General features: G+C 36.2%; 1 protein-coding gene across 1 annotated transcript; it reads left to right on the plus strand.

Moving 5' to 3' along the window:
• The first annotated feature begins 891 nt into the window (after positions 1-891).
• Positions 892-20,307, plus strand: LOC129275979 (RING finger protein 207-like). Its single transcript, XM_064109089.1, has 15 exons — positions 892-984; positions 4,824-5,070; positions 6,339-6,450; positions 6,994-7,138; positions 7,810-7,891; positions 8,448-8,696; positions 9,268-9,409; positions 10,091-10,314; positions 10,823-11,039; positions 12,586-12,678; positions 13,474-13,566; positions 14,069-14,238; positions 16,008-16,211; positions 17,669-17,872; positions 20,219-20,307. The coding sequence occupies exons 2-13, from the start codon at positions 4,853-4,855 to the stop codon at positions 16,048-16,050; spliced, it is 1,788 nt and encodes a 595-aa protein (XP_063965159.1). The 5' UTR covers positions 892-984; positions 4,824-4,852; the 3' UTR covers positions 16,051-16,211; positions 17,669-17,872; positions 20,219-20,307.
• The last annotated feature ends 1,570 nt before the right edge of the window (positions 20,308-21,877 follow it).

The raw sequence follows: 21,877 nt of genomic DNA on the forward strand, positions 1-21,877 counted from the left end.
CCGAGAGCAAAAAGGAAACTAAGAGATAGTCATTATAAAGTTGAAACATATAAAATGCAAATTTTATTTTGTGCAATAAACTAGCAAACTAAAGACTTTCTGTTTTTTTTTATTTTTTTTTAATGATTCTTAAAAATGATCGTGTTTGTGTGCTGGAGAAGGATGGATATGGAGGATAATGATGATGATGATTGATGATGATTGATGATGATTGATGATGTATGATAAAGATGATGGTGATGATGATATGGTGGTGGTGATGATGATGATGATGGTGATAATGATGATGGTGATGATGGTGATGGTGATTATGATGATGATGATTACGGTGACATGAAGGTTGATAATGATGATAGATGATGATGTGATGATAATGGAGGTGGTGCTATAAACCAACTAGCTACACTATTCTCTTCTATTTTATTACATGAAATTAAGGAATTTTTGTTTTCCTAATTGTGCTGAAAATGTGGGATCGTAAAATACCGGCTTCAAATAAAAATATTTCCTTGTCAAATCTGCAAAATTGAAATATATAATTCATATGATATCATCTCTCTTAATTGCATATCACCCATGTTGTGTCTATAAACTATTTTGTGGAAATAAGTATAATCTAAACTGTCATATTTACATCACCGATTTTGATGAAGTTTTCAGCATATATTCTTGTTTTATTCTTTTTTTTTCTCTCTCTCTATTTGGGGTAGATTTAACCTTTTACATCGACCAATACATTTATTCTATAAATGGGAAATATATTGTTTTTTGAGGGAATATTATAGACACTCCCTTATATCCCTTTTCTTTTTAATTTTTCTTTCAGCAATGATTATATAAGCCTAACTATAGCGCTTCGCCATTCCCGCAATCCTTTGTATTCTCTCAGCCACCGTATACGATTCGATTACCTCGGAATTCCAAGAATTGGTGTCGTCCGCCAAGTTTGAATTCAATTGAAGCGAAAAGGAAGAGGAAAGAGTGGTAAATATTTGCTTTTCGGTATATCATGAACTTTTTAAAAATATTTGGCTTACCTTTAAATGCCACTTAACCCTTATGATTACTGTAGAAAAGTCAAATTTATGCATCAGTCTTGTTGTAGAAATTAATTATTGAATTTGCCATTTAGGAGGTCATCTAACAGTTAGGCTAAAGGCGCATGCGATTTTTATGCTTACGATATCGTATAGACATATCACAAATCTGTGATAGAGTAACTCGAACTGTACGAGAGCTGAATCGCCGGGCACCGTACAGCTACAGGTTTAGAACAGATGCTAATTTGAATGTGTTGTGTCCAGCCAGGCCCAGGACTCGGGAGGTTTTTTGACATGTTGGAGAATAAACATCATTGAATATCTACATTCAACATTGTATTGACTGCAAAGTCCAGGCAGTAGACTTAAAGTTTGAATTTCTTAATCAAGATAAAAAAGAATCTGGAAGAAAAAATTGGTTAGGCCTAGGCCCTAATCCTAACTTAAAATTTGTTTTATAAATTTCAATTTTTCGATATGTTTTTGTCGCCTTTCACACGTTACACCGTATTTTTTTAATTGAAGGTGCTAGGTGCTACTACTCGGTACTCCTTAGGCTTAAAGAGCAAAATAATAGCAATATGAGTGGATTCTTTATCTTAAGTATAAATTCTGAACTAGTATAAATTAAAAATTTTGTGAAATTTAGATGGATTTTGACTAAGTAAGAGTCTAGACGATGTTTACACTCAACATCGTTATACTTTTATTGGGTTTAAAATCGCAAAATTATTTCTCGAGACCTTGCAAATGGGTGGAATTCAAAGCTCGATAGCAGAAAACAAGCACATGAACCCATGTTAATATTTGCATATTTGGAATAATTACGTGCCAAAGTAAATGCAAAATTTGGTGAAAATGACATGGATTTAATGTGAAACGTCCTTAAAACCAAATTTCAACACCTTACTTGAAATGACCCACTGAGTCAATGATAGTTTACCACTGGCAGATGGTAAAATTGGTTCCATGACATTGCTCCAGCGACAATTGTTCAGATGGAAAATATGTGTGTTAAGCCAAACATGAAGTTTAACCTCCAAAACTCAATGAACCCTAATCCTTATTTTTGTCTCGCCTGCATAGCAGAGCGAGACTATGTAGGCGCCGCTTTTCCAATGGCGGCGTCGTCGTCTTCAACATCAAATCTTAACCTAAGGTTAAGTTTTTGAAATGACATAACTTAGAAAGTATATGGACCTAGTTCATGAAACTTGGACATAAGGGTAATCAAGGATTACTGAACATCCTTTTCTTGGTTTCAGGTCACATGACCAAGATCAAAGGTCATTTAGGGTCAATAAACTTAGACCATGTGGGGAATCAGTATCGAAATCTTAACCCGAGGTTAAAATTTTGAAATGTCATCATAACTTAGAAAGTATAATGCCCCAGTTCACAAAAATTACACATAAGGGTAATCAAGTATTACTTAACATCCTGCTTGTGTTGCAGGTCACATGACCAAGGTCAAAGGTCATTTAGGGTCAATGAACTTCAGGCATGTTGGGAGTATTTGTTGAATTTCCATTGTAACTGAAATAAACGGGGCACAAAATAATGACGCAGGTATAGAGATAAAAAAATCACTTTATTCTCATCTCCATATCTCAGTTCAGTGTTTAACTCCAATCGTCTTCAGACTTCACAAAAAACAGAGTTCACATACAACTACATGTATAAGGTTGAAGAGTGGTACATGTTGTCTACTCTCTCAATACATATCAATTGTCCTGTTCAGGACACACCCTAAAAATCAACCCCAAAATTGTTTCTATGAATAAACACCTTGCCTGGTGCAGGCATACAATACAGGCTGACCTGTATTGTACATAACTTTCACTTCAGGCTCTATGCCCAAGAATTATGCTTGCACCTGTTTGTATTTTACATATATATGTAACTTTCTTTCATTCATTCAGACTCTATGCCCAAGGCAAGAGTTAAACTTGCACCTGTAATTCATATCACTACATAACTTTGAATCGTGGAGCTAGCTCATAAAACTTGGATATTAGTGTAATAAAGTATCACTGAACATCCTGTGCAAAATTGCGGTGACATGATCAAGGTCAAAGGTCATTTCGGGTCAATGAACTTTGGTCATGTTGGGGGTATTTTTTTAATTTCCATTGTAACTTTGAATGTTTATGGACCCAGTTCATAAAACTTGGACATAAGAGCAATCAAGTATCGCTGTACATCCTGTTCGAGTTTCAGGTCACATGACCAAGGTCAAAGGTCATTTAGGGTCAATGAATTTTGGTCATTTTGGAGGTATTTTGTGAATTACCATCATAACTTTGAAAGTTTATGGATATAATTAATGAAATGTGGACATAGGGGTAATCCAGTATCATAATTGCTCATCTTTCACAAGTTGTAGGTCACTTGATCAAGGTCAAATGTCTTTTAGGGTCAATGAATGTAGAATGGTGTTTTTTTAAATAATTAGTTAAAGTCATCACTGCTGCTATACTGAATCGTGTAATGCAGGCAAGACTGCCAGAGGCGCTCCACTTGTTTCATTATTCTGAACCAAAAACTTCACTACAATCGTAACTCTAAGCCTGTGTCCTTTGAGATATGAAGATTGGAGCAAATGCTGTGTCTCCAGTAAAATTAAACCTGTAAAAGTATGGTAATAGCCATTCACATGTTTTGACAAAATGAATATCAAAATTCTGTCTTTTCTTCCTGAGATGCTAAACCAAAAGGGTTTTAATAAGAAACTTGCTAATTGTTATGCCGCCATCCTGGCTTTGGTCATTGTTGAAAGCCTTTGTACAATTTTTATAACCCGATCACTCAGCCAGACAAAATGTTGCGTGGGAATTTCAATCTAAGATGTGTTAATAAATAAGATCAGAAAAATAGAGGAAGATTTTGGTGAAAGCTTTATGAAAATCCTTCAAAGAATAAGAAAGTTATTTTCTTTTTAGTTTTCAATTTGTGACATCACATGTGAGCAGCTGCCACATGATATTGGGAATGTCATAAACATTCCATTAATTCCCATTTTTAATGGTTCATAATGACTGAAGAAAATTTACTTTTAGAAGCAGGTTTGAAGTGATAAATGATATAATAAATGCACAAGTTAAATAATTGAGAATTATCTGAGACAATTGCTGGAATTTATATCACATAATGGATGACATCACAAAGGGCCTTTTCACACATGAATCTTGAATCATCATTGTATTGATGATTGCAATTCGTCCTTAGAATCATCGGACCTTACACCCGCACACTCGAAAACTGTGTCATTTAAATTTGAATTCCCGAGCAAAAGCAGTATGTATCCTTGGTGACTTGTCAATCAAAGCACTGTATCGATACGATGAGTGCATGACATTTGTATTACGGAAGTGCTTGAAAGGACATGTAAGCTCCACCCCCAAAAGATGTTTTGGAGGTCAAACCTTTCACACGTAAAATTCGTACTGTAATTTGAGTGAAACTTAATTGGAATTCACCTCTGGAGTAGAATTAGAATTTGTGATTGTGATTAATGTTTGTGATTCTAGTTTGGTTTCACACGTGCTAAAAATTTGTCATTAGCCTTATTTTTCACTGGAATCATTCAAATTGCGATTTTTTACTGTGTGAAAGGGTGGTAACTAAAAAACTAAAGATCCATAACTCTGTTTTTCTCTAATGGATGCCCGCCAAATCTTCACTAACATTTTTTTTTCCTGATTTATTAAAACCAACTATGTCAGGGTAAACTTCCCCTTTGAATCTCAAATTTCCATATATTTATTTGAAACCGGTTTCCAGAATCCATTGACGTCGGAGTCAAGGATGCGATGTGCGATCCCTTCAAACCTTCAGCGATGTCAGGTGAGATCTTTCAGCCTCTCGAGACTTTCGAGGAGCAGGTGGAGTCCGGGCGTGGCCCCCTGACATGTCGTCTCTGCACCCAGCAGTATGACGACCCACGGATCCTCAACTGCCATCATGTCTTCTGTGGAAACTGCCTGCGTGGGAGGGCTGTGGATGGATTCATGACGTGCCCTTTATGTGGGTAAGTAACTGGATGATATTAATCAGTAACTAGTCTTGAGGAGCAGACAGCTCAGACAGTATATTTTTTTTAATACTACAAAGAGCATTTATAAAAATATATAAAAAAATAGCGCATTTGGAACTTTATTTTGTTGAGACCCCCATCCCCCGCATTAGATTACACGTATACATTTAAAATTTTGGCGAAAGAAAAGTGACTCAGTCTCACGGAGATTATGTCAATTATTTCTCACCAATTTTCATTGTGATTGTGCAGTCAACAACCAGGATCTTTGAGTGAGGGGCAGAATCAGCTCCTATAGTCTTTTTTAGGCATAAAAATAACTCTGTGTTTACAGGGTAAGCAATATTGATTGTTAACAATGAGAGCAAACTATCTAATTGGCTCTTCTTTGTTCAGTGGAAGTGAACTACCTGATATTTTACACAATTTGTAAAACAGTAATATATGGTTATATAAACCTTATCAAGGTGTCTTAGGAATGCAGCTATATTTGTGCGATACAATATTAATGGTCACCTCCTTGATAAGTTTGTCATAGAAAATTTGACAGTTTGGGTTTCTCTTTTCTTAATACACACCTTCTACAGTATTTTGTGAAGTTTACAAGTATGTTCACAGGATGCTACATAACTTCTTAGAAGCACTTGCCCAGTCAGGCAAGTAAATTTTTAAATAGTTGGAATATACTTGCCCAAAAATCTATTTCACTTGCCCGAAAAAAAATCAATAAAAAAAAAGTTTTACCTCTTCAAAAGAAAGTTTTGCGGTTTTATAAACCATTGACCTTTTTCTCTCTTTTTCCAAAGTGATTTTATCTTGCCTGCCATGACCAAAATAAGGGTCAATTTATCATATCAACCCTAATTTTGGTCATCCTACTGAGAATTTTGCTTGCCCAATTTGGGCAAGTAGTTTGGGTCTTTACTTCAAAACACTTTCCTGACTCTAACTTTTACTTGCCCCGGGCAAGTGCTTATGTAGCAGTAGCAACCTGGTTCATATGACAAGACTGTTTAATGTTCAACTCAATCCACATTCCAAACATCTCGTTATGGGATTGGTCAAAAGTAAATACATTATTTTATATACCGGTACATGTATATGTTCATAAAGCCTGACTTCATAGGTTCAACTCTATAATTAAAAGAAAATTATATTCTGAAGGTGCATAGTATGAATCTTGCTAGAGGATTGGTCAAAATCAATCATTTTGAACCAGACTGTATTCAGAGGTTCAACTCCAGATTTTTTTTCTCCAACAGTACTCGTAGCTTCCTGACCAGTGGTTCTAATCTACCACCAGCTGATCCTGTCATCAACTTCCTTCTAAAGTCGTCTGAACAAGAGAGGGCACTGTGTGCTAACTGTGACACTGTAAGTATGCCCCTGAATAAAGAACTCATTTTGCCTTACTCTACAATTGAAATGAAACTGGCAGTGCTGCCATAAAAATGAATTTGTTTATATCCGCGATTCCGTGTGCATAGTTTCTTTGAAATGTCAGATGATTATCCATGGACGAACTGTTGTAGGATAAGAAAATGCCCTTTTTTCCATTGAAGAAATATTCATGATATTTAGGGCTTCAGCATATTACTAAAGGACGCAAGAAGCAATGAAAATCTGGAATAATTGTTCCTATTTATGATGTAAAAAAAGAAGAAGAAGCTAATAGATGTTATGCATACGACATCACCTCATAGCGCCGTCCCTCAGAGGATATTGAGATACATGCTAACAGAGTTGTCAGATATGTGCCAGACAAAGATCACCACTGCATGTAAGGCAATGGCTTCAGCCTCTAAGATGGCAGAATAATAACGTCAATGCATAAGGTCTGTACTACTGTTTGAGGAGTCCCTAAGTAACATGTGCCAATACATGCATTAATGGCTTTCAATGCTTTCCTATTTTTAGGTTCAAGGTTCTATGTTCTTCTGCAATACCTGTAATCAGGCTCTGTGTGCATTGTGTAAAGAGGAAACCCATATGGCCAAAATGTTTGCCTCCCATAAGCTTGTTCCTCTCAAGAAACGAACAAAGGAACAACACAGGAAATGTGGTATGTTGGTAGATCAAACAATTTGATATGTTCATTATAATATAACTTGATTATTGTTTTAATTGATACTTATTTCTGTAACTCTCGCAGCTTTCTGCTATACATAATGCCAAGCTGGTATATAACTAATTACATAGGAGACATTTACATCTAAGTTAATCGGCTGTAGTGGCTGACCTTATATACAACTGAAATTACTCTTGGGTCTTTTTATCAAAGTGGACACTATAGCAGAGCAGGAATTCAAACTCACAAGCTCACGATCATGAATACAATGCTAGACCACATGGATCTTATGGTCTAGCGGTCCTTTACTGATCTGATAGTGCTCTGATCATATTTTTGGAAGGGGGGGTAATAGTGCTCAATAAAAAATCATTTCTATGCTTAGTTTATCATCTTTACATGCTTGGGTTTTCATTAACAAAATAGCTACCATGGCTTGAAAAAAATCTGTACATAATTATATGTAGTTATGTGGCACTATAGGCAATTCTTTATCATCTTCATATTACAGGCTTCTAGTTTTGACATTTTGAATCACTTAAATTATAACTTTTCATGTTTTTATGCTTCCCTTGTTTAATTTTATTTGGATTTAAATATTAATGAACAATACATATATTATTGCGTTAATGCTGTTATTTGCATTTTTTTTATTGATCCTGCAGCCAAACACAATGATGATTACATAATGTATTCTACAGAAAAACAAGAGCTGCTCTGCATCAAGTGCTTCAGAGATATTGAAAAGTAAGTTTTTAGTTCTTCTTTATCGTATAATATCATTCTTAGTTAAGCAATCCAACCAATAAATTATTTATAATATCATTCTCTGCATAATTCAGTCTGTTTCTTCATAATATATGACTTTGTTTGTATTGTCAATTCTACGGCTAGGACAATCTTGAGGTATATTGTGTTACTAGTATATTAAAAGTTGGTAGCATCTGAGCAAAAATCAATATTTTCTGTACATGAATTATTTCTCTTACAACTGTTTTTTCCAAATTACCTCTTCTATTGAACCACATGATAATACAACCAGGACTGCCATATATCAAAACCATTCAAAAGCTTCAGGAGAGCGTTTCATCAACATTTTCTCTGAAAGTTTGACAGGTTGTCACATATGACACACTTTGATCGGCTGAAAAGTGCAGTTCCAACAGTAATTGTAAATAAACATACTTGAAACATCTGACAAGTTCTTTCATGAAATGCCTCGCGAGCTCAGTGATGATGCCTTCATCCTATTAGCAATCTTCGATTGTTTTCATTTTTTTGTTTAAATCTATTAATTCTATAGGGATGACAGAGCATTCTGCCTGGATCTCGAGTCCGCTTACAATCAGAGCTGTCGACAACTGGAGGAACGCATCACAACAATAAGAGACTTGCAGAGCTCCGTCCATGATGCCATCATCCTCTTCCAGGCTCTGATGCAGGAGGTGAGGAGCAATGCAGAGAAGGAGCGGGTCTCCATCCAGGAGCTCTGTGCTGAGATGCAGGAGAGGATGATGGAGAAGAAGGAGGAGCTACTGAAGAATGTTGACAGGTAGGCTATGATGATGAGGATGATGATGAGGATGATGATGATCATGATCATGATCATGATCATGATGATGATGATCATGATAATGATGATGATCATGATATTGATGATGATGATGAGAATGATATTGATGATGATGATGATGTATGATTATGATGATGATGATGATGATGATGATGAGGTTGATGATGATGATGATGAGGAGGAGGAGGAGGAAGAGAAGGAGGAGAATGGAAAGAATAATGAGGAGAAGAAGGAGATGTAGAAGAATAGGGAGAGGAAGGAAAAGGAGAAGATAAGAGAGGGTGAAAGTAAATGAGAAGAAGGATAAATTTGGGTGAATAAGAATGAGAAATGTTGTAAGTATGTGTCGGGGGAAGGATGAGAGAGAGTGAAAAGCAGAAAAAAATGTATTCTTGTGATTAGAAAAAAAGCCTAATTGTATAAACTCATCCTTAAATACCTCATCTATGAACACCTTCTTTATCTAAAACACTGATCATTTTGAACTAGGGTAGGATTGACTCCATTAGATAGCTCTTATATATTAGTGTTATGTTTTCATCAATAATAGTCAACAGCTTCAGAAAGAGCAAGCATTTAAGGACCAGCTGCCGAGTCTTGCCGCCATGCTTCCTGCTCTCCAGACATACCTTGCCATCAGTACCATGTTTGTTAGCAATGCCAACAAGTACGAATTCCTGGATCTTGGTTCAGTAAGTAATCCATCCTCACCCTTTAACCTAACACAACCAGGTTATTTAGACCCATCTCACAGCCAGAAGGGCGGAATCTACCACCCCCCCCCATGATCCTTATCCTGTCCGTTCGCAATGAAAATTGGTACACACATCATCCACGACATAATTTACAAAATTCTACAATCAATTATCTGACATATGCTAATCAGGTATGCTAGTTCATTCATATATCTAGGGTGTGTTCTAGTCGACAACATAAAGCCCCAAGAAACTAGTTCTAAAGTTAAAGCAATTAGTAACTTTCTCTAGGATTCAGAATTAAAATCGCCATTCCAGCTACTCTTATGAAAACTACAAACTTGTCGGTCAAACAGGAATAGCCTACACTAGACAGATTAATCAGATGTTCAAACATTAATGCAAGCAAGAGAGAATTTTAATCTTACTACCATACCATTGAAAAATTTTCTGATAGACATAATCTCTTTGTGTTACAGACGGGGTGACTTTTTTGTATTTTGTCAGTCATATTCAGCACTGCTTAATCTCTGTGCTTTTTCATTTTACTAGTAATACTTTTACATTTTGTTTACATTTATTCACATTTAAATTGAAATGAGTACAATATCATTAGCATTATCGATATCATTTTTTTTCAATACTTAATCCAATTTTTGTGAAACTTTTGTTCTGTAGTCCTTGAATGGGAGACTGGAATCCATAGCCAGCCAGCCTCATCAGCTTCGGCCGCAGGAGAGCGGGGATATCAGTACCGACTACGAGGTGAAGTTTGCTCGATGTCTTCAACCTTTGCTTCGTATCCACCTGGATGATTGCTCTGATTGCGGGAGCAGCTCACCGATCATCCATGTTTCCATGCCGGCAACGAGCACCCCACCACCGCAGCATCCTCCACCAAGGTGAGATGATAAATTCATTAATGTCCGGTCACACCAATGAAACGATACTCCAAACTGATTAAAGTATTATCTTACTTTTTATAGTGTCAGTATGGAATCGGTTTCGTAGGTCTGAATGAAACCTTAGCCTTGTTTTGACAATGTTCTGGTGCGTAGGCACTCTGTTTTTTATAATTATGTAAAAAAAAATGACAATGATACCAGATTCAGCATTGTGATATACCCTTTTTTCACACTAAAGATTAATTCAGCTTATTTTTTTTCTCCCTTTTATGGAGTTAGTTGAAAGATGAAGTTGCTCCCTAATCACAGAGTACCTTGTGTGAAAAATTGGAAACAAATTGAAAATTTTCTTAGAGTCCCCATGACTTGATCATTAAATGATACAAAACACTCTGACTGTGAAATATATAAAACAGTTGATGAAACTTAGATCTGAGGAGAGTTGACAAAAGGAAAGTAATGAGTTTAAGACCTGAGTAGATCAATTAAATGTATTTTCTTTCAGAACCAGAGAGCAGCAGCAAGTGGCACAGTCCCTCTCCAACGCATACATCTCTAGCGCCCTCGCTCGTCACTTGTCTCTAACAAACACACTCCAGGACCCCCTGACCATGAAGGGGACAAGAAGGGGTAGTAAGATGGCTGCCAGCATCCGTCATCGCATGCAGGAGGGCAACGGCCCCTTTGTAGAACACTGCAAGGCCTTTGAAGCAAATTTCAGGGTATGTGATCAAGTAGGGCATGGTCTTACTTAAAGAGGAAGTCCACCTCAACATAACGTTGATTTGAATAAAAAGAGAAAAATCAAGCAAGCATAGCACTGATAATTTCATCATAATTGGATATAAAATAAGAACATTTTTCATATTATGACAGATATATAACCATTTGTAAAGTTATACTGTACATGACTTAACAAATGAATATAAAGTGCCAAAATCAAGCCCAAAGATATGGTTGACAGCATTTTAGATAGCTTTATTGAAGTTATGGCAATAGAAAAATATACTTCCCTTCAAAATTGTATCATGTGAATATTGATAAATTTGTGCCTAGTTTATGTCCATGTACTATAATGTGATTAAAATTGATGGAGAATCCTGTTCAGCTAATATCATAACCTTAACCCTAAAATGGCCGGGGGGGTTGAATCAACCCCCCCTCAACATTTTCTGCGATCATTCCGCCGCGCGAAAGTTTTTGACCGTGCCACTCGCAGAGTTTATACTTTTAAGTCTCGCGCATCTTTTGAGACCAAATTTACAACGCCCAGGTACGCAGTTTCGAAATTACGCAACATTTTGTAAGTGCATGTCAGACCAAAAATTGTTCCAAAACGTGATTTTGTGTACAAAGTAAAAACAAATTGAGTTTTCTCATCTTATTCATAAAGATATGATTATTTTTACTTTAAACAGCTGAAAGCAATTGATTTTAGCATAATTATACTTCAAAAAGATTGTGCAATAAATCTGGTGAAAAAAACAAAGAAAAACAAAAGGTTGAAAAACAAAGAAATACATAAGAAATTCATAAAACAATTACATACATAAGAAATTGATTTCCAAACCGAAGTTTTTTTCAATTGCCATTGTTAAGAATGCTACAAAGAATATTTTTACCAAAAATTAGCATTCTAGGAGCTTTATTTAGTGAATTAGAGCAAAAAGTATGATTTATGCATAAATTAGCATAATTAATTCATATAAAATAAAATTTCATTATTTTGGAAAATTTTACCATACAGCCTTGTAGATTACATCGCACACTACCACTACCACTCGCGCGATCAGCGGCCGAGATCTCAGGGGGTTGAATCAACCCCCCCCCCCCCCCCCCCCCCCGGCCACAGAACAGTAAAAAAAGCCTGGCCTAGTTAGGGTTAAAAGCAGCTTTATAAAGCACCCTCCCTTGGTACAGGTACTGTAAAATCTGTTGAATAAATGAAAGATACAATTCTCTTTGCTCCTGTTATTTCTGTTTGTATTTTGTGTAAGATTCATTTTGGGGGGAAGTGTAATCAATGTTTCTTGTTAAAAGTGTTTAAAAAACTTTAACTTGGGGAGCATTTCGTGAAACAAGTATTCAGTGATTATCCCTGAGTATTGTTATAAGCTATGGAAATCCTTGCATCTGATTAGCACAGAAGAAATTTGTTAGTAAAAATCACTGACCATTTTTTTCATGAAACAATCCCCTGTTGTAAAACATTTACACGAACAACTGAGATATGTAGTGGTCGTTTTTATTCTATACCATGTCTTGTAGTTGCTTCAGCATCGTATCCAGAAAATGAAGGAACAGGTTCAGGAGATCCACAGAGATATTACTCGTAGGAAATGCTTGGCAAAGAAAGAAAAGGTAAGCTCTTCAAATTAGTTTCATAACAACTAGTTCGTTGAAATATACTGCCGTACTTTGACAAAAGGAAGCAAGTTACAAAAGTATAATTTGTTGTAAATGAGCAATGTGTGTTCATCATTTACATAGGCATCAATGCAATTTTACAGCATTATTTCTTCAATATCTCTCCATAGAACGATCATTTCTTCCCCAAATTTTGCCTGAACGTGCAACATACAAAGGGTGTTTCAGAAACAACAATAACTCAAATTTGACTGATGTGTCACTTGCTTCCTTTTGCCAAAGTTGGGCAGTATAGATATAAACTGTTCACTGCCATATACATTACAACAAGCAGTGGAGATCCAGGTGGGTGCATGCCTCCTCTATATTTTGAGGATGTACATACATATTGATATAACTATGTATGTATAAGAAAATTATAATCTGCGCCCCCTCTATTTTCAAATCTGCTCTTTGCACCCCCTCTATTTAAAATCCTGGATCCGCCACTGCAATAAGTGTATAGATTATTTTGGCAGCATTCATTTAAATTTCTTGAATACATTTCAAATGCTTACTGTACTGCATCAAGAAATATCTTCCTGTATATTGATTCCCACCTACCCCTGCGTGGAGAGTGGCAAATGTACATTAATGTTTTTATTTTTATTGATTAGGTGAAGGATGTACATGGTGAGTGCAGTCAGATTGAAATCCAGAGCGGTACACATACCTTCCTACTGGTTTATTTTTACACCTGGGTGAAGAGTGGCAAATGAACATTAATGGTATTTTAATTCATTTGCTTAGGTGATGGATGTACTTGATGAGTGCAGTCAAGTTGAAATCCAGATCGGTACACATACTGCTACGCTAGAACACATGAAGGTCATCTTTCAAAAGGTATGTTTCCAAAATGCTCATAATTTTCCAGTTATGATCTAATGATGTTCCTTTTTTTTGTCTCCGCCTACCGTTGGTGGTTGCCTGAGGCATTATTTTTTAGGGTAGTCTGTCCAAATTTTTTTGGCAATGGCAGAGGCAAACGTATTTACTGCGTCTGGTTGGCTCTTTTTTTCCGCGTCCCTTCTTTTCTAAAAAATATTTCTATGGATGATCTTTAATGCATGTTAATTATGATTATGATGGGAAGAATGATATTTATATAGTAGTTAATGTATGTTTCTTTATTTATTTTATTAATGTTTTCTTTCATTCCTTCTCTATTTTCTTTCTCCCTTTTTTTCATTTATACTTTTTTTTTCCTTTCATTCTTCCTTTGATTGCAACTTCTTTGTTCTTTTCTTTTGTCATTTTATTATTTTTTCCTATATTGTCTTCCTTCTTTTATAAATTCACTCTTCTGTCTTTTCTTCTTTTTATTCCATTCTTTCTTTACATACAGATATGGCAGGAGATGTTGGATAGGGTCTCTAGCGAGCAGGAAATCTATCAGACTCATCTTAAAGACATGAACTACCTCAAACAGGAAAACAGCCACCTAGCAACCATTGCTAGGCAAATAGCACCTTATATTAAATCTATTGATACCATTACCAAGCAGATAGATCCAAGGTAATGTTTACATAGATCCTTTATTTGATACGCTTTATGATCTGTTGATAATGTATTTCAACTTTTCGTCACTCAGTGTTATTTTTATTGAATCCTTTGTGACACTATTTTGATCATTAAAAACATGAAATGAAATGTAAAAGAAATTTTAAAAGTAGAAATAATGATACATTTATGAATTTTGTATTTACAGAATTTGCATTGCATTTGTATATCAAAATCATGTTTTGAGCAATTTGGGGTCTTACATGCAATTTCAAAATAATACGGGCCTGCTAACCTGGGCATCGCAAATTTGGTTTCCTAATATGAAAAGATGAAAGATTGAAAATGAAGTAGATTTAGATTTAGATTTATTTTTTTTCCGTTCAACAAAATTTTCTATATATAATCAAAGTGAAAATACATATTCAATATAATACAGACAGTTCAATAATATTTCATAACAAATATTATATTGAAGATAAGTTTAACAAAACTAATGTGAGTTGCAATAATTTGATCTATAAAAAGAATGTGGAAATGCCAAGAAAAGCAAATCTTGTATAGAGGCAAGTCCCTAAACTTAGTTTCAATACTAATTATAAACAAACTATATATACAACTATATACAAAAATGGAGACAGACATGGAAGACAAGCTTAAAACAAGTAATCTACAAAATATCAAATAAAGCAAATTAGTGACAATAAAAATAAGAGAAAGTAGTTCAAATAATAATAATTACAATGATAACAAAAATAATAATGATAAATTTAAAAAATACTTACAAAATTATAATAGGGAGGGAAAAAGTGGTGGAAGAAAGAAAGAGGGAGATAAGGGAGGTGCAAATAAAAACTGAAAATGAAAAGAGGAACATGGCAGGTGCACAGGTCGTAATGCATTGTAGCATGTTGTAGTGTCATTTTTTAGAATAAGTAATATTTGACAAATTTATTGGTAGTTAAAGGTTAAGTTATTTTACATTTTTAGTTTAGGTTATGTGTTAGCTTGACTTGTTGGTGTGGAGTATTGACAAATTAGCATCTTTTCAAGTTTGCGTTTAAAAATATTAAGGCTTGGAGATTCTTTAAAGTCATTGTGCAGGGAATTCCAATACACTGGTAAAAAAAAGAGTTTTTGCTAATATAGTACGGGTTGGGGGTAGGTGATAACAGTTACGTTGGGTAATCGTGTATTGAGGAGTTTTTACAGACCATATTTGAAAAAAAATGTGGGGAGATCATCTTTGCTTAGTTGGCGAGGGGCAGAGTAAAAACATCTTGTGTGGCAGAATGGTCATTAAAAATGTTGGGGGGGGGGCCTCAATAAGCCAAATAATCAGTGATTTTCTCTGACTATTCTTATAAGCTACTGATGTCCTACTGATATCTGATTGAAAATCACTATTTATTAAATGAATAGATATTTAGGAATATTATTATAGGGTCCAATGCAACCGATTGTTCTTAAAGCTGCCCTTCATTTGAATGTTTGAATTTTTCATGTATTCAGTAAATTAGATCTGAATAATTACTTTTGATTAGGAGTTATGTCCTTCAGATCCTCCAATTGAAATAGTTACAAATGGGTTATGACTCATTGTAACAAAATACTGAGTGATTGCGTTTTAGCATGAAATTATAATGATAATAGCCTGGAATTCTGTTTAACAGCGTACCCCTTCCCCCTCAGTTCGTTTGTATTTTATTGTTTTCACGTGGTATTTTACAGTTACATGAAATTCTGCATGCTGAGTGGTTTGTTTGTTTTCCGCTTAAATTCAGGAGAGCAACAGACAGTGATGAGAATCAAGACAGCACCAGATGACATCGGCTGTTTGTCGCCCTCTCTTGTCACCACCTTGCATGAACTTTCAAGCCTTGACTTCCCATTCCATAACTCTTGCAATGCCTCTGTGTGATTTTCAACTAATCTTGTGTCTGGGGCTGTTGCCAGTAGCGACCGACTTCTCCTCATGTAGAAGCATGGTACGTGTTTATTTTTGTGTGTGTGTGATTTGTGTATATCTCAAGAAAGTAATTTGCCAAGAAATTCAACAATATTTTTAAAGATCAATGGCCTGAGCCCTGTATCATAAAAGATGCAACCACTTTTACCATTAAGCTTGATTGTGTGGCAAACCAAGTCATAAGATTATGCGAGGGAGGGGGTCAAAATTGATTTTTTTTTTTTTTAATGTGTTGTAATGTTGCAAGCTTATTGGCTGAAATTGGTCTCTTAATTCCTGTTAAGAACTTTTCCTTGGCAAAAATAGGTTGCTATTAATGCCGTAAACCTAAAATCAAGTTTTTTGTCTCGCTTGCGAAGCAGAGTGAGACTATTGGCGCCGCTTTTCCGACGGCGGCGGCGGCGTCAACACCAAATCTTAACCGAAGGTTAAGTTCATGAAACTTGGCCATAATGTTAATGAAGTATTACTGAACATCCTGCCTGAGTTTTGGGTCACATGACCAAGGTCAATGAACTAAGACCATGTTGGGGGAATCAACATCAAAATCTTAACCGAAGGTTAAGTTTTTGAAATGACAGCATAACTTAGAAAGTATATGGACCTAGTTCATGAAACTTGGACATAAGATTGATCAAGTATTACTGAACATCCTGCCTGAGTTTCAGGTCACCTGACCAAGGTCAAAGGTCATTTAGGGTCAATGAACTTGGTGTGGAGTATTGACAAATTAGCATCTTTTCAAGTTTGCGTTTAAAAATATTAAGGCTTGGAGATTCTTTAAAGTCATTGTGCAGGGAATTCCAATACACTGGTAAAAAAAAGAGTTTTTGCTAATATAGTACGGTTGGGGGTAGGTGATAACAGTTACGTTGGGTAATCGTGTATTGAGGAGTTTTTACAGACCATATTTGAAAAAAAATGTGGGGAGATCATCTTTGCTTAGTTGGCGAGGGGCAGAGTAAAAACATCTTGTGTGGCAGAATGGTCATTAAAAATGTTGGGGGGGGGGCCTCAATAAGCCAAATAATCAGTGATTTTCTCTGACTATTCTTATAAGCTACTGATGTCCTACTGATATCTGATTGAAAATCACTATTTATTAAATGAATAGATATTTAGGAATATTATTATAGGGTCCAATGCAACCGATTGTTCTTAAAGCTGCCCTTCATTTGAATGTTTGAATTTTTCATGTATTCAGTAAATTAGATCTGAATAATTACTTTTGATTAGGAGTTATGTCCTTCAGATCCTCCAATTGAAATAGTTACAAATGGGTTATGACTCATTGTAACAAAATACTGAGTGATTGCGTTTTAGCATGAAATTATAATGATAATAGCCTGGAATTCTGTTTAACAGCGTACCCCTTCCCCCTCAGTTCGTTTGTATTTTATTGTTTTCACGTGGTATTTTACAGTTACATGAAATTCTGCATGCTGAGTGGTTTGTTTGTTTTCCGCTTAAATTCAGGAGAGCAACAGACAGTGATGAGAATCAAGACAGCACCAGATGACATCAGCTGTTTGTCGCCCTCTCTTGTCACCACCTTGCATGAACTTTCAAGCCTTGACTTCCCATTCCATAACTCTTGCAATGCCTCTGTGTGATTTTCAACTAATCTTGTGTCTGGGGCTGTTGCCAGTAGCGACCGACTTCTCCTCATGTAGAAGCATGGTACGTGTTTATTTTTGTGTGTGTGTGATTTGTGTATATCTCAAGAAAGTAATTTGCCAAGAAATTCAACAATATTTTTAAAGATCAATGGCCTGAGCCCTGTATCATAAAAGATGCAACCACTTTTACCATTAAGCTTGATTGTGTGGCAAACCAAGTCATAAGATTATGCGAGGGAGGGGGTCAAAATTGATTTTTTTTTTTTTTAATGTGTTGTAATGTTGCAAGCTTATTGGCTGAAATTGGTCTCTTAATTCCTGTTAAGAACTTTTCCTTGGCAAAAATAGGTTGCTATTAATGCCGTAAACCTAAAATCAAGTTTTTTGTCTCGCTTGCGAAGCAGAGTGAGACTATTGGCGCCGCTTTTCCGACGGCGGCGGCGGCGTCAACACCAAATCTTAACCGAAGGTTAAGTTCATGAAACTTGGCCATAATGTTAATGAAGTATTACTGAACATCCTGCCTGAGTTTTGGGTCACATGACCAAGGTCAATGAACTAAGACCATGTTGGGGGAATCAACATCAAAATCTTAACCGAAGGTTAAGTTTTTGAAATGACAGCATAACTTAGAAAGTATATGGACCTAGTTCATGAAACTTGGACATAAGATTGATCAAGTATTACTGAACATCCTGCCTGAGTTTCAGGTCACCTGACCAAGGTCAAAGGTCATTTAGGGTCAATGAACTTGGTGTGGAGTATTGACAAATTAGCATCTTTTCAAGTTTGCGTTTAAAAATATTAAGGCTTGGAGATTCTTTAAAGTCATTGTGCAGGGAATTCCAATACACTGGTAAAAAAAAGAGTTTTTGCTAATATAGTACGGGTTGGGGGTAGGTGATAACAGTTACGTTGGGTAATCGTGTATTGAGGAGTTTTTACAGACCATATTTGAAAAAAAATGTGGGGAGATCATCTTTGCTTAGTTGGCGAGGGGCAGAGTAAAAACATCTTGTGTGGCAGAATGGTCATTAAAAATGTTGGGGGGGGGGGCCTCAATAAGCCAAATAATCAGTGATTTTCTCTGACTATTCTTATAAGCTACTGATGTCCTACTGATATCTGATTGAAAATCACTATTTATTAAATGAATAGATATTTAGGAATATTATTATAGGGTCCAATGCAACCGATTGTTCTTAAAGCTGCCCTTCATTTGAATGTTTGAATTTTTCATGTATTCAGTAAATTAGATCTGAATAATTACTTTTGATTAGGAGTTATGTCCTTCAGATCCTCCAATTGAAATAGTTACAAATGGGTTATGACTCATTGTAACAAAATACTGAGTGATTGCGTTTTAGCATGAAATTATAATGATAATAGCCTGGAATTCTGTTTAACAGCGTACCCCTTCCCCCTCAGTTCGTTTGTATTTTATTGTTTTCACGTGGTATTTTACAGTTACATGAAATTCTGCATGCTGAGTGGTTTGTTTGTTTTCCGCTTAAATTCAGGAGAGCAACAGACAGTGATGATGACCAAGGTCAAAGGTCATTTAGGGTCAATGAACTTAGACCATGTTGGGGGAATCAACATCAAAATCTAAACCTAAGGTTAAGTTTTTGAAATTTCATCATAACTTCAAAGTATATGGACCTAGTTCATGAAACTTGGCCATAAGGTCATTTAAGGTCAATGAACTTTGGCCTAGTTGGCGGTATTTGTTGAATTACCATCGTAACTTTGAAAGTTTATGGATCTAATTCATGAAACTTGGACATAAGAGTAATCAAGTATCACTGAATATCCTGTGCGAGTTTCAGGTCACATGATCAAGGTCAAAGGTCAACGAACTTTGGCCAAGTTGGGGGTATATGTTGAATTACCATCATAACTTTGAAAGTTTATGGATCTAATTCATGAAACTTGGACATAAGAGTAATCAAGTATCATTGAGCATCCTGTGCAAGTTTAAGGTCACATGACCAAAGTCACAGGTCATTTAAGGTCATTGAATTTTGGCCATTTTGGAGGTAATTATTAGATCGCTGTCATAACTTTTAAAGTTTATAGATATAGTTTATAAAATGTGGATATAGGGGTAATCAAGTATCACTGACAAGTCTTAGGTCGCATGATCAAGGTCAAATGTCATTTATTGTCAATGAACGTAGTATTGTATCATTATATGAATGGTGTTTTTTGTGAATAATTATTTTATAGTAGTTTTCAAAATCAGTACTGCTGCTATATTGAATCGCGCGATGCAGGTGAGACTGCCAGAGGCGCTCCACTTGTTTTGTGATTTGTCTTTATTTACAAGGTTTTAATATCCCAGCAACATCATGTGTCGTAGATGGATTTTTAACAAATTTTGTTAATATTTCTTATTTCTGTGCAGATCAAGATCAGCCAGTCCACAGGAGAGTGATGATGAAGTGGCAGAGGTCAGTTCTGTGCACGTCTCAAAGCTTGTACTTACCAGTAATGCCAATAACTGTGCCACGGACTCAGCACCAAGAGATTTGGATACATCCCCAAGCCAGTCCCTCAAGTCACCTGTTATCGGCGATGATAACCCACATGATACCTCCAGCATTGTGTCACATGATGCCTCCAGTGCCATGTCACATGATTCATGTGGGTCACATGATGTACAGTCACCCGAAGATGAGACGGAGGCAAAAAAGCCGTTTTATCGGACCTTGAGCGAGCAAGAAGAGTACGAAAGGCAACGAGCCAAAAAGATAGTCATGGATGCCATCATGTCTGAGCAGTGCAAGGAAGCCCTGAAAGAGAGCAGTATGAGCAAAGTCCAGGAACCTGACCTTCTCAGTGGCAGTTCTCAAAGGCCACTACCTAGCGAGAGTGTGGAGGACACTCAGAAGTGCACTGATGCTGATCAAAAGGTTAAAGATATTGATGGGCTGGATGCTGAACATCCTTGTGGAAACAGACAAAAGCCACTGTCTGGCAAGAGGCTGGAAGAATCAAAGAAACGTGTAGAAGATATGCATGTGAAAGTAACTAATGGTGTGGACATTGAACATTCTTGTGGAAGCGAACAAAGACCAAAAGTAGAGAAGGATGTAGATGAGACAAAGAAATGTGACAAGGCTGATAGGTTGTTGAAAGTTATGGATATGAATGGAAGTGGAAGTGATTTGGGTCACGACTTGGGGATTGTGAAAAGCAGAGTGAAACGCGAGAGACTTGGTGATGAAGGGATCGTCCACACGACCTCTACTGAAGCAGATGACGAAGAGGGCAGCATTTCTGTCAGCTCTCGAGTGAAGCGGTTCAGCTTGAGCGATGATCAAGTGGAGATGGCACAAAAGCAGCAAGCCACTGCCTGTCCGAGCTCTCCATGTTCTCCTCGCACTCATAAAGACACAAAGCGCATGGTTGTCAAAAGAAACGATACCGAGGTGAAGCAACGGTCTGTTATGAGTGTTACGGTAACAACATCGGAGGACAACCCCTCCACGCTTACCAGTGCTACTAGCACAGACCCCACGAAAGGGAAAGGACCGATCACAGAAGAAACGGAGAGTATCGTGTGGAGGGTCAGGAATCGTAGAAAGTTGAAGGAACAGGCAAATATGGTCAAAAACTCATTATGATACAGTCAATCCTGCATTATTTACCACCTCTATACCATGTGAGTCAAAATAACTTGACACCTCACAAATCCCCAATTTAAGGAAAAATTATGTCATTAAAACATATATGGCCTAAAAGAGTATTTTCTCCCGAATAATTTGATACCATATTTACGTGGTGTGTGTTAACGCTTGGATGATCATTTGCAGTGATATTAATTTTGATTTGCACCAAAGTAAAGGCATGACTGCAATGAATAAATCCAGATATCAATGATTTAATAATCCTACAAAGGTTGCATTAACATCCGTTTCAAAACCCCTGTGTAATTTACATTATTATTGTTTACTTTACACTTTTTACTATCAATTCTCCAATTGATTTCATTGAAAAGGGATTTTCAAATATGTTTACAATATCATGTATGATTATGACATCATTGACATCTGGATTCATC

Source organism: Lytechinus pictus, chromosome 14, assembly GCF_037042905.1.
Source record: "Lytechinus pictus isolate F3 Inbred chromosome 14, Lp3.0, whole genome shotgun sequence".
In the NCBI taxonomy this organism is placed as follows: Eukaryota; Metazoa; Echinodermata; class Echinoidea; order Temnopleuroida; family Toxopneustidae; genus Lytechinus; species Lytechinus pictus.

Coding starts and splice junctions, on each gene's coding strand:
- LOC129275979 (XM_064109089.1), top strand. CDS start 4,853: ATGTGCGATCCCTTCAAACCTTCAGCGATGTCAGGTGAGATCTTTCAG. Junction 11,040..12,585: donor CCTTTGAAGCAAATTTCAGG/GTATGTGATCAA, acceptor CATGTCTTGTAG/TTGCTTCAGCATCGTATCCA. Junction 13,567..14,068: donor TGAAGGTCATCTTTCAAAAG/GTATGTTTCCAA, acceptor CTTTACATACAG/ATATGGCAGGAGATGTTGGA.